General features: G+C 22.7%; 2 protein-coding genes across 9 annotated transcripts in view; both read left to right on the forward strand.

The window, feature by feature from the left end:
* The window catches only part of LOC102675639 (tudor domain-containing protein 7), a 6,732-nt gene extending 1,785 nt beyond the window's left edge, over nucleotides 1-4,947 (forward strand). Inside the window, exons 2-17 of the mRNA XM_031508904.1 lie at nucleotides 4-94; nucleotides 236-444; nucleotides 539-642; nucleotides 836-947; nucleotides 1,042-1,386; nucleotides 1,444-1,611; nucleotides 1,766-2,116; nucleotides 2,200-2,367; nucleotides 2,432-2,689; nucleotides 2,766-3,011; nucleotides 3,148-3,498; nucleotides 3,570-3,787; nucleotides 3,857-4,070; nucleotides 4,239-4,357; nucleotides 4,458-4,609; nucleotides 4,702-4,947. Of these exons, the coding sequence (XP_031364764.1) occupies nucleotides 4-94; nucleotides 236-444; nucleotides 539-642; nucleotides 836-947; nucleotides 1,042-1,386; nucleotides 1,444-1,611; nucleotides 1,766-2,116; nucleotides 2,200-2,367; nucleotides 2,432-2,689; nucleotides 2,766-3,011; nucleotides 3,148-3,498; nucleotides 3,570-3,787; nucleotides 3,857-4,070; nucleotides 4,239-4,357; nucleotides 4,458-4,609; nucleotides 4,702-4,925 (3,330 nt within the window). The 3' untranslated portion in view covers nucleotides 4,926-4,947. The remainder of the gene's footprint in view (nucleotides 1-3; nucleotides 95-235; nucleotides 445-538; nucleotides 643-835; nucleotides 948-1,041; nucleotides 1,387-1,443; nucleotides 1,612-1,765; nucleotides 2,117-2,199; nucleotides 2,368-2,431; nucleotides 2,690-2,765; nucleotides 3,012-3,147; nucleotides 3,499-3,569; nucleotides 3,788-3,856; nucleotides 4,071-4,238; nucleotides 4,358-4,457; nucleotides 4,610-4,701) is intronic.
* Nucleotides 4,948-8,281: 3,334 nt separating this feature from the next.
* Nucleotides 8,282-13,661, forward strand: part of LOC102674292 (adenylyl cyclase 78C-like) — a 14,449-nt gene continuing 9,069 nt past the window's right edge. The window contains exons 1-5 of one of the 8 annotated variants that reach the window (XM_006612440.2): nucleotides 8,282-8,488; nucleotides 9,495-9,543; nucleotides 12,208-12,440; nucleotides 12,886-13,043; nucleotides 13,143-13,332. In XM_006612440.2, the coding sequence (XP_006612503.1) occupies nucleotides 9,509-9,543; nucleotides 12,208-12,440; nucleotides 12,886-13,043; nucleotides 13,143-13,332 (616 nt within the window). In that variant the 5' untranslated portion in view covers nucleotides 8,282-8,488; nucleotides 9,495-9,508. Of the gene's footprint in view, nucleotides 8,489-9,383; nucleotides 9,544-9,589; nucleotides 9,693-12,207; nucleotides 12,441-12,885; nucleotides 13,044-13,142; nucleotides 13,333-13,380 lie in introns of those variants that run through there. The other 7 variants (XM_006612441.2, XM_006612437.2, XM_006612436.2 and 4 more) reach the window with 7 other exon arrangements.

Below are 13,661 nucleotides of genomic sequence, written 5' to 3' on the forward strand. Positions count from 1 at the left end.
AAGGAAGCAATAATGGAAAGAGAAGAAGTAATAAAAAATTTACGTGCATGTCTTATATCTTCAAAAGGTGGTGTCAAAATGGAAGACCTAAATAGTAAGTTTTTTTTTAGAAATAGAAATATTTATTTTTATTATTATATTTTATTCTATTTATATAATTTCTTATATATATATATTATATATATTCTTGTATATATTTTTAAATGTTAAATTTAATTTTGCAAAATTTTTATAGGAGATTATAAAATGCTCATTGATGAAAATATACCATTTCGAAAATTAGGATATCAGTCCTTAGTTGCCTTTTTACGTACTGTACAAAGTGTCAGAATTATTGAAAAGGCAGGAGAATGTTTCGTGGAGGCTATACCTAGTGAAGAATCTGCACATATTACAAAGTTAATTGCACGACAAAAAACAGTGACTAGAAAATATAAAAAATTGGTAAATTTATTATTCATTTATATTATTTTATATTATTTTATTATTATTATTGTTTATGTTATATTATATTTTTTTAAATATTATATTATTTTAGGTAAATACTCGAAAACCAACACCATTCCGTCAACCTATGATGACAAAAAAAAATATTCACAATAAAAGTGGCAATAATAATGTATATTCACAAATAAATGGAAGGTAATTTTAAAATGCAAAATATATATATTAAAAGTTATATTAAAAATCAGATTCTATTACTATAAATAATATCATAATATCAAAATACTATTATCTTACATAAAAAAAGTTTTATATTTTTAAAATTTTATTTACATATGTCAAATTTTAAAAAATATTTGAAATTATGTATTTGAATATTTATTTTTTATAGACAAAATATATCATTTCCTACTATGTCTACAAGAATTACTATTCATCAAAATAATGAGAAACCTAGATATATACAATCTAATTGTGGAATTCCACCAAGCTCTCCTAGCAAAGTAAGTAACATATAATTGATGATATTATATAATTATTATATATTTATTTTATATTTCATTAAAAAAAATAAAATTTATATATTTTAATTTTTAGAGACTGAAAGATAAACAAATGAATTCTGTTTTATCATCAAATCAAAGTATTATTAATAAGCCTAGAGATGAGTCATCAATAAAAAATAATTTAAAGGCAATAACGCCTGTGATAAGTCAAAAACCAAAGACTGCTGATAATAATTTGGAAATGCTTCCTAAAAAAACATCAAATTTAAGTAACAGACTCAAAGTAAATTCTAATATACCTTCATTGTTGAATTTACATAGTAATATTTCAACATCTTCTCATCAACCTAAAGTGTTATCACCTCTTTCACCTGGTCAAGTTTTAGCAGATGGTAATATAACAAAATTACAACAATCATCAATTGTAAGTGTACTTGTATAATAAGCAGTTGAAAAAAATGAATTGTTATATATTAGTAAATTATATTTATAGATAGCATTAGATAATATTAAAAAAAATGTGCCAAAACCACAATATATTGATCCAAGAAATGAATTGAAAAAGAGAGCTAATGCCTTAAATCTTCCTGAACCTGTGTATCAAATTTGTCCTACAACAATTAAAAATACTAAAGAACCAACTGTATTTGCACAAGTTAAGGTTTGTAATAATTTTAATATTTTTACAAATATTAGATATTATATTTAAGTAAAATGCCAGCAGTAAATATAAATAAGTAATAAAAAATAAGTAATAATAAAAATATAAATAAGTAAATAATAATAAAATATATATAAAATAATGAAATTTTTAGATTGGTCCTCATGGATATTCAAGTTACCCAGAAGAAGCACGTTGTGAAGACGAAGCACAAAAACTTGCAGCAAAATTTGCTTTACTCGATCTTACTGAGAAATATGGTTTATCTTTTAGTTTTAATGAAACTAAAGACAAAAATGTAATAAAAGGACGAGTTTTATCGATAATAGATGCCCATCCAAATGGTATTTTTATGCATCAAATTCCTATGTATTATAAACAACAATTTGAGGAAATTTTGCCAGGAAACTGGGAAAAAACTATTGAGGCGAGTCCGGAAATCATTTTGGAAAAAGGTGTTGATAATTCAGTAATTTTACGTCGGTTTATTTCATCTCCTGAGAAGGTAAATTAATATTTTATAAATTATAGATTATTGTATATAAGAAAGAAATAAAATTATTATTTAATACATAATTTTTTTTCAAGATACGTAATATAATATCATCAAAGACAGATAAAATACAATTAAATCCAATTGGTCCTGTTGCACCTGGACAATTACAATTACCAGAAGAGGATTTTTGGATTGTATCCGTTACTTGCGTTATGAGTACTATTGAAATATGGGTTAGAATTGTAGGAGATGCATACAGTGTAAGTTCAAAAATTCACTATAATTTTTATTTTATAATATTTTATAGTTTTTATTTTTATATAGGAACAATTTGATATTATGTCCACTGAAATGAGTCAACATTATAGTAAAATTCAACAATCTACCAAACAACTAGTTATTGAAACTGGAAATTATTATGTTATATTTGAAGATGAATCATGGCACAGAGTACGTTGTATAGATTATAATGTTGCAAATGGAATGGTTACAGTTTCATTTATTGATTATGGTGATGAAGATACTTTTCATTACAGTAAATTGCAAATATTGGATAAAAAGTTTTGTGTGCTTCCTGCTCAAGTAAGAATATTATTTTTTATTACAAATTTTATTATATAATCAAGAATATATAGGAACTGTATTAAATTATCTAAAGGCATTAAGACTGTGTCTTTCTGGTTTGGAAGACTTCAGTGACTGTGATAGCATTATTAACCAAGCTGAAAAACTTCTGCTTGATCGTGCTTTTTATGTTGAAGTATTAAGTCGCAACAAAGATCAAAATAAACCTTCTGCAACAGTTGTATTTTATGACACAGATGGACCAGATGATATCAATTTAAATATAGAATTGTTTAAACAAATTTTACAAAGTGTAATAGTTGCTCCTAAATTAGATATTGTAAGTATTTTTATTTTATTTTAATAATAAAATATTAAAATTTAATAAAATATTAAATTTAATAATAAAATATTAAATAACAATTTGAAAAATATTTTTAAATTTTCAATAAGAAATAATTTCTTATTATACATAGGAAGGGCAAGTATCTGAAGTATTTATTTCTCACATAGAACAGAATGGTGACATTTATGTACAAGTACAATGTGAAAGTATGAAACTTTTAGTTAGTTTATTAAATCGATTAATTTGTACTGGATTAAATTCAGAAGATCTAGAAAACTGTATTGTAACTACAGTTGATTCTAGTAAAACATACTTTGTATCGGTAAATAACAATTGGTACAGAGGAAAGCTTTTAAGTGATGATTCTTACAATCAATTAAGTGCATTTTTAATTGATTTTGGTAAAACTGTCACTACAACGAAAAATAATCTTCTTTCTTTAGAAACGTTATCTCAAGTTTTAGCAAGTTATCCTCCTCAGGTAAACTAAATTTGAATATTGGATAAAAATTTAAAAATATATTAAAATAAATTTTAATATATTTATAATAGGCTTTGAAAGTACATCTTCATAACATTGATAAATCAATGTTCAATGAAAAGATGGTTGCAAAACTTGCAGAACTTGCACCAAAAGGCGAATCACTTCTTGTAAAAGTAGTATCATCTCTAAATGGAATACCAGTTGTAGAATTATTTAAAAGAATTCAACCAAGTAACATGCTTGTTTCTGTAAATAATACTCTAGCTCTTGAAGAAGAACTTACAAAGTATAGCATACAAAAATACTTACAAATATTAATAAAAAAAATAAAATAATAACTTTATTATATTTGTAGAACACACGGCGATGGTAATAATAATGTAAAACCAAGAAAACGTATAGAACGTATAAATTCTAAACTCGCAGGAGATGATGACGATGAAGTTGTAAAGTCTTTAAAACCACCAAAAATCTCTGGTATTGGTGAATATTTCGATGTTCATGTAACGATGGCAGCTCATCCTGGAAATTTTACTATTCAACCATTTGATGACAAACGATTGTTAGAAGTAAATATTATTTTTTTATTTATTATTTATTTATTTATTTATTTTATTTATTTATTATTATAATTATATAGAATACATTGGTCATTAATATTCCTTATATGGAAATAATATATAATATCAATAATGTCAATAATCAATATCAATAATCAATATATATTTATATTTTAGACAATGATGATTTCATTACAAGAAGCTTGTCAAACCTATAAAGGTTCAGCTCCAACTTTAGAATTAATAAAAGAAGGCAAACTTTATGCAGCCCAACATATTGATGGTCACTGGTATAGGTATAAATAAAAAATAATTTATTAATACAAATTTTAAATTTTAAATATAGAATTATTAATATTTATACATCATTTTTATTTATTCTCAATTATTTTTAAGGGTATGCATTTCAAGTATAATTAAAGAAAATATGGTTAGTGTTTATTTTTGCGATTTTGGAGATGTATCAGTACTGCCATTAAATAAATTACAACCTTTGAAAAGTCAATTTTTAGAACTACCATATCAAGCTATTAAAGCGAGACTTGCTGGTATGTAATTATTTTTTTTTTAATTTTAATTTATTTTCAAATTACTAAAAATATCTTATTTTGTAAATTTTATAAATAATTTACAAAAACAGGCATACGACCTATTAATGTTGACTGGTCTGTTGAAGATAGTTTAAGATTTCAAGAATTAGTTGTGGATAAAAATTTCGTATCAATAGTTGTTGAATCCAAACCCGATGGATTGTCTCCTGCTGATACTATATTGGGTTTAAAATTAATAGATGTTAATACAGCTGAAGATATTTACATTGATCGACTTTTAGTAGAAGAAGGTCGAGCTACAATCATTGATTAAAGAAACATACATGGATATAGTTGAAAAAAACAAAATTATCATAGTGAAACTAACTAGTTTCTGATCTTTGGTATACAATATATGTACCTACAGATTAATAATTGTTTCCTATATTTATGCTAAACAAACTTTGTACAGTTTTACGTTTGAGAACATAGTTGTTTGTATATAAAAGTAATATTTTTATTTAATAGTATTTGCAAAATACTTAGACATTGATAATTCATAAAAAAAAAAAAAACAATAAAAATAATAGTAATATGAATGTATAAACATGCACCAAACAAATGTGTATGTATATACATATTATCTATATCTATATCTATAATATCCTTTAAGAATTACAGTTCTTTATTTTTTCAAAAATAATAATTTATTAATCTAACTTTTAAAAATGATATATATGTATTCTTAGATTTATGACTAAGACTATATATTTAATTTTTGAATAATTTCTTTATGTTGCAGAATAATTGAACACATACTTTTTCATATATTCATATATTTTTTCATATATTTTTGTTAGTATATTCTATTTTTTTAAGATATTTGATTTTTTAATATTTTTTTCTTGTTTAGTTCTTATTAACATGCGATATAATTACAAATTGGCTGTGGCATATAAAAGACAAAAATATTTTGGCGAAAATAGATAGCATTCCATTTCTTCTAATACATTGGTATGCGCTTTTTTTCATTAATTTTTTCTTATTTATAATTTTATGAGGATATTAAATGATAAAAAATATCTTTGAGTGATTACAAGTTATTTTTTGTGTTCTGTATGTGATAACATTTTCATTGTTTTATATGATCCTTTTTTCGTACTATAACGTATTGTCAATATTGTTATTTCTAATTTAAAATCTGTTAAAATAATTTAAAATTATTATAATGTGTTATTATATATGTTTCAGTTGTTTTTGATTAATACAAAAAAAATAATATTTTTAATTTATCATAGGTAATTACTTTCCTTATTTCAGTATTAGACATATATATAATATTTTATTAAAGTATAATATATATTTTTCAAATTTTACTGCTTTTTGTGAAAAATATTTCATTTTGTTATATTAAGACTCAATATTGTAACTTGATGTTACGTTACGGTAAAATATTATTTTTGATAATAATAACTTAATAAAAGGTGCCAATAAATATTAAAGTTTTCATAAGTATAATTGTTATTTTAAATAAGTTCCTTTGAAAATATTAAAATATTACTAATATATAATATAATATAATAATTGAAACAGAATTTCAATCTACATAATTTTTAATTACACATAACTATGTAACGTCTAGCTATTTATTTTCAATACAAGCATATTATATACATGGAATATTAATATATTCGTGAGACATTTTTGAAGAATCGATTCTAAAAATAAAAAATCAGAAACACAAAAATTAGTTTATAAAAATATTAGTTAATTTATAACTTATTTAATTTATAAACAATTTAAGTTCATTGTTAGATGAAATGAGGCAGAAACAATGGGAAAAATAATATAAAATAGTTATCCATATTATTTTTTTCCATATTATTCCGTCTTATTTCGTCTAAAGCAAACTTCAATTATTTATAACTTAATAAGTAAACTTTAATCAATATTTTTATATATCAATTTTTATATTTATTTTAGTTTCTACAATCAATTCCTCAAAAATTACAAATATATATAAACTTTTTAAATATTCTTACAAATAAATTAAAATCTTTACATATATATGTAATTTAATTAAAAAGACTAATTAATTAATATATATATATATATATATCAATCATTACAAATATCAATACAAATATCAATCATTTTTTGAGATTTTATAGAATAAATATAGATAAGGAAAACAAATAATAGAAAAAGGATAGAGATAGAATGAAAACTTAGGAATTAACGTCATCTTCAGAATATCAAATAAAATTAATCAAATAAAGAGAACAAATGATAAGAAGAAATAAAGACAAATAAAAATTAACTATTAGCGCCATCTTCTAATTTTCAAGAATATTTCCAAGGCAGCAGATAAAGCCTACTCAGTAGATAAAGCCAAAAATAAGATAAGATAGAATAAAAATTGACAGTTTATGCCATCTTTCGAATATTTTTAGAAAAATAATTTGAAAATTTTTTTAGATATCTTTTGGTATTGAAGAGATAGCACTGATAGTCAATTCTTATTCTATTTCTTTCCTTATCATTTGTTTATTTGATTTAGTTTTGTGACATTTTAATGAGATGGCATTATTTTAATTTTTATTTTATCTTTCTGTCCCTATTTAGTTTTTCTTATCTATATCTTGTCTATATTATAAATTTATGTGTTTAAGAGATAATTTTGAAAAAAGTTATAAATTTTTAAGAAATGTAAATATTATTTTAAAAATATTAAATTCCAAAATTTGAAAAAATATAATTTTAATTATGAAAATATAGTCTATAATTGTTAATTTTATACAATAAGTCTATAATTTTTATTATTTTTTTTTAATTCTAGTTTATATCACATCTCAAGAATTCAAGAAATTACCAATTATATTTTCTGATATAAAATTATAAATTTAAACGAAAATTTTAAATGTTAATGTTAATATTAAATTTCGATTACTATGAAAACATGCGAAGATAGCATTTTTTATTTCTAAGAATAAAAATTTGTTATTTGTAGCATGCATTATTATCATCAGTATTTACATATATATATTAAAAGCAATATATTTTAAAATAAATTATACTAAATATATATTCTAAATAATTATAAATATATATATTTTATGTACATCTGTATTTTAATATATATTCAAAATCATATATATTCAAAAGTGTAAGACATTTTCCTATATGCTGTGTTTATTGATCAGTATGATGAATAAATTGCACTTATATTAAATATATATTTGGATTATAAATCATATGTATTAGAAAGTATTAGTATTATACGCGTTATATCAATGATCATCGATCATTATGTTTATTATATGTTAATGATTTCAATTATTCAATTTCATTTATTTTTTTTTATTCAATTTTAGTAAATTTGCAATATGAAAATATTTATATTCATGTTTATAAAAATACTTTTATTGATATATAAAATCTTATAAATTGATTTTCAAAACTAATATTTTTTACATAAATTTTATAGAAAATTTAATAGAAAATAAATTTTTTTTCTACTATTATTATATTATATAATAAATTAAAAATTTTAATCTATATAATTTTTAAGAATATAGTTTTATATTGTTTATTATTATTTACTACATTTCTCAAATATCCCTTCTTTTTTATTGTACGCTAGAGGGGGTGAAGCAAGTATTTGACGTCAAGAGAGCCATCGCGCGGTGACAAGTTTACGTTATATTCACTCGTTTGAAGTTCTGGTACTGACTCGGTAACCGATTTCGCTCATAGAAGCGCGGGTTTTATTGTTAGCGAATGCACTCTCGCGATTTTCAACATTTGTCACTCGTGGGTAGTAATCTTGATGCTGGATCGAAGCAATCGTATAGAATTGCTTATTTATTTTTATCAACTGTAGACGGGAGACGACAGGTAACGTAAAAACAAAATTCAAACATTTCATTCATCAAAATTATTCCATTTTTTTTACCATTTCAGCGTTCTCTCTTCTTACTTGCTTTTTAATAATCTCGTCGGTATTCGTAAATCTTTTATCCATGATTAAATTATTTCATTTTTAATTGTGTAATAGTTTTCAAATTTAATCACAATCGATGAAGATGTTTAAAAACATTAATAATTAATTTATTTCAACTTGATGAATATTTTAAAAATATTTTTTAATAATTTTTGGAATATCTATTTATTAAGTATAAAAATAAGTTCCATTGCTGTGATGTAATAATATAATCATTTTTCACGAAGACCGAGGAAGATCTATTATTATGATATATAATGTTATTATTTTTTTTTAGAAAATTTTTATATGAATAATTATTTAATTTAATTTAATTTAATAAGAATTACAATAATAATAACAATAATATATTCTACGATATTGCGAAATAGAAGAGAAAACACTTGATTATTGCAGTACTATATAATACTTGATTAGAATAAAAGATATGTACAATAAAAATACTAGAATGAAAATACTAAATGAAACTAATAGGAAAATGAAATTTTGATTGTACATTAATATGGACAGATATTTTTTGTTTCCGGATACGTCTTCCGGAAAGTTGGCGCGATCGAACTTGATTAGTTCGAAAAAAGAAAGATTATAATTCTAAAATAACTTCATATCAACGTTTTGAACGATTAAGAGAAAAAAAATAAATCAAATTAAACAAACAAGTCAAAGATGAAACTTCCTGAAATACAATTTGCAATTTGATAAAATAAAAATTGTTCTGTTGGTGCGGTAAAGAGAAAAAGTTTGAACCAGGGCGGGTCATTAGAGAAATTGGCTTTCTTTTTTAACAAGTTCTGGTTTAAGGTGTGTGAAAATGCCGGATACTAAGGCAATTGCACAGCTGACAATCACAACGTGAGCAGTTGTTCGTTTCGCGGATCATCCGGGGGATAATGATTACAGAACAGACCTGGAGCATGATGCTGGACAGTGATGTCGCGGGCATCAATGAGTAAGTATTTATTTTTTCCACCACTTTTCTTTTATTTTTTTTACACGCGATGAAAAAAATGATAGTAGGTACATAATTGTATCACGCAAGGAAAACTCAATTGTTTCTTTGTTTAATGCGACACATCATTAACACAATAACACTGTTCGGTAAGTTTCATATTTTGCAGGTGTATCGAACAAGATTTTTTTGTGTTCTTCCAAATAGTGTAACACACCTCTCGACGTGCTTACACATGCACACATTGTTCACAATGGACACTATGCTCTGTTTTCTTTTTTCCTTTTTTTTTCTTCGTTTCTTTGTATGCAGTGGCTTTAATGATATCTGGGATGATAGATCACAATGTACGTGTAAGAAATGTATCTGGATCGATAGTGCTACGCATTTAAAAATACGTGTGCACTAATTATGATGTATCGTTTATATGTATTTTGCGCGAACACTATTTTTCGAGTTCATAAAACATTTTCCAACGTGTGAATGTTAGTCTAAAAATGTTTTCATAGAATTTTTTGTGCAAAAATTGTTTTTAAGAATTTTCCCATTCTTATTTATAAATGAAAATAATTGAATTATTATATTCTATTATGTATATTTTTTTAATTTTTAGTTTTTTTTATTTAAAATATTATATTTTATAATTTTAAAGTATTTTAAGTTTCATCGAGAATTTTATTAAAATCAAATATTTTAATAAAAAATTGAACATAATTAGAAATTGAAGATAATAAAAAGAAATCGAAGATAATTAAGAATTTTTTATTTATAAAAAGAAGATTACGTAATTTCTTATGGTTTTTTTAATTTATTATAATACTATCTTTGATTTAATAATATTAAGATAATCATTTTTATTTTTTTATTTATTTTTATCAATAATTTTTTTATTAATTTTTTCGTTTTATATATGTTCTTTTTATATTTTAAATTGAAGATGCATGTACGAGATTCTATTATTTATAACACATAAAGGATATCTGATATTAATTGCACATTTTACATAAATATAATTAAAAACAATTGTTCTTTATTTAGAAAATATTGCAATAGAGAAGAAATATAGAATTATTTTAATAAAATAAAATAGAGAAAAAATTTAATTTATTTCGTTCATGAAATTCATTATTTATTAATAATGAATTTTTTTTACTATTTTCCATTAATCATTAACAATAAACTTATTGTTTCATTTCGTGAATTGATTTCATTTATTGTTTCATTATAAAATAGAATTCCTAGAAAGAACAGATATTAGAATTATTTGTCAATACATAAATAATATTACATAATCTAAAAATCTACTGAATATAATATTGATGATCGTGTTAAAAATTTTTAACAATAAAAGTTGTTACCTACTTATCGTGACCTGCATAAAAGTGTTTTGCAACTATTTTATTTATATAAGGCTCAAAATAATTAGGGGATTGTGAACACTTTGTGAATTATCCAATAGTTCATAAGTTATGAAAAATTCATATTTACAAATTTTTATATTTATATTTAAATTTTGTAAAATATGTAAATAGAATTTTTTATTCTATTAGTTAAATTTTAGATATTAATAATTATGACGTATATATAAAATATCATTATTATTATTATTTTTTTTTATGTAATCAATTTATTTTTTTATTATAAATTTTTATATATAATGTGTTTCAGAAAGTTGATGAGAAACTTTAAGAAAATTATAAATTGTATGTAATAATTTATAATAAAAATATAATATTGTAATACAAATATAATATTTTTATAAAAAAGAATCAGCCATTATTTATTATTAAATAAAATAAAAATAAATTAACTGTTTGTAATATAATATAATAAAATAAAAAAGTAGTATATTTATACATTTTTTGTTACTACTGCTGAATAACATCGGTACAACATAATATTAAAGTGCATTATGTTTACTTTGTTTGATTTAACGACTTATTCAATAAGATGCAGATAGAAGTGAACTTAATAAAATTTTTTAATATTATTTTTTTGTTTTATTGTTAATATTATTACTTCTTTTATACTTAAATTTGAAAAGATTTTATAATTCCAAAATGATATTTCCTAATAATATTTTTTTTATTTTAATTTTACAATCAGTTCTTACAGAAAATTATAAATATATATTATATTTATATTATATTTATATTAGTATAAATAAATTAAATTAACATGTAACTTTCTTGAGAAAATTAATTACAATATTTGTTATGTGAAATATAATATGCGTGATTGTTAATATAAAATATAATATAAATAAATAATATAAATATAATATGCGATGTTAATCTACATTAATGATATTTGAATTTTTTATATTTAGTAAATTAACTTTTTTATTTTTTTTGATGTATGCTATAAATTTTTGAAGTCTCGCATCTACTTTCCAAGACACTGTATATTTTAATAATTTTAATGATGAAAATATTAATATGTTAAATATTTTATAATTTAAAATAAAATTTATATAAAATATGTTTTAAAAATATTAACTTCAAAAAAATACATGATCTTCTAATTGCTTTGTGCAAAAGTATACATACTTAATATGTATTTAGTATGTATTCGTGTATCAATTTCTTAAATGTTTTAGATGTTCTTGAAAATATTGCTTACTTAGAAAATTAATTAATAATTCGTGATATTTTTTAACGATAGGTTGAGTATTTCCCCGAGGAAACAATTATGGATCAAGGCTGTGAAGAAGCTAACTTCCGAGCGGCTGGGGAGGGAAGGATTGGCGGCATGGGAAGACCGGAAGTCCAACAACGATCCGGAAGTTCCAGACATCAACGAAACAACCGATCCAATTGAAGATGCGGATATTCCTACCGACCCGGATGTAGTTCTTGCTGAGGAACCTGTCGATACTGAATCTCAAGCGCAACGAGGTTTGCTTATATGTATTTAATAATTTCTTCATAAATTTTTCATAAATTTTTACTATAAATTATTAAATATTCTTTGATAAAAAAAAAGATATGAAAAAGATAATAAAAATAAGCGTTTTACAATAATTGCTTTGCATAAATATAAAAATTCTTAAAAATATAAAAAATGTTTATTGATTAAATTAAATATTTTAAGAAATCAATGCTATTATTCTAATAATTTATAAATTTATAACAAAATATTTTTTTTACAATCAGAATTTATAATATATATATATATATATATATATTTATTTATAATAATGATATTGATTTATTCGATTAATTATTTTCAATATTTTATATTATATCTTATTCATCTGATAAATTACATTCCACTCATATTATTATTAATTTATACTATATATTACAACCTTCGACTATAAATAGGATTGGTTATTTTCAGATGTTTTCAAGAAAGGCGTGCTTTACAAGGGAATATTTTGTCCATCACTGTCAAATAGCTTCCATAGTAAACAATTAGAGACGTCATATTTGCATTACTCAAATCGTCAACGGCAGAAATCATTGATCATGTTGAATATCGTTGATCTTAGTCTAAAGGTAAATTAATTCTTAAATAATTATTATTTCGATCCTATGAAGTATATTCTGAATTTTGTTTCTTATTTTTTATTTCATATCATATAATGATGATGTCAGATCATTCTTATGGCGATATGGTTATGGAAAAGGGACAAAAATAGTAGTGGTTTAGTCGAGTCCTTATCCTGGGCATCCTGTTGTATGGCGGCAAACTTGGTTGTTTGCATTCTTGGCTGGTGGCGGTGTTTCTCCAATAATTATTTATATTGGGCTTCCATATTCACTTGGTTACTGATCAATTCACAAGGTGATGATATAAAGATATATATTACATATAACTTTTAATTATATTTCTTTTTTTTTTTTTTGCGAATGGAGGATTTTTTTCATAATTAAACATAAAAGTCGATGCATGTATAGCATTGTATTGCGATGTTCTAATACATATATATTCATAGAGATACATATATGCTCTTGGGAAGATTGTATCTTCGTTTACCGAATAGAGTTTTGCTCCACTGGCTCGTGCGTTGGCGGTCCAGCGAATTGCTTGAATGTTCAGCGAACCGTAGAAAAAGAGAGAGAGAGAGAGAGAGAGAGAGAGAGAGAGAGAGACGTGATGGAACAAACTTATAT

The sequence above is a fragment of the Apis dorsata genome, unplaced genomic scaffold (genome assembly GCF_000469605.1).
Source record: "Apis dorsata unplaced genomic scaffold, Apis dorsata 1.3 scaffold_112, whole genome shotgun sequence".
NCBI lineage: Eukaryota > Metazoa > Arthropoda > Insecta > Hymenoptera > Apidae > Apis > Apis dorsata.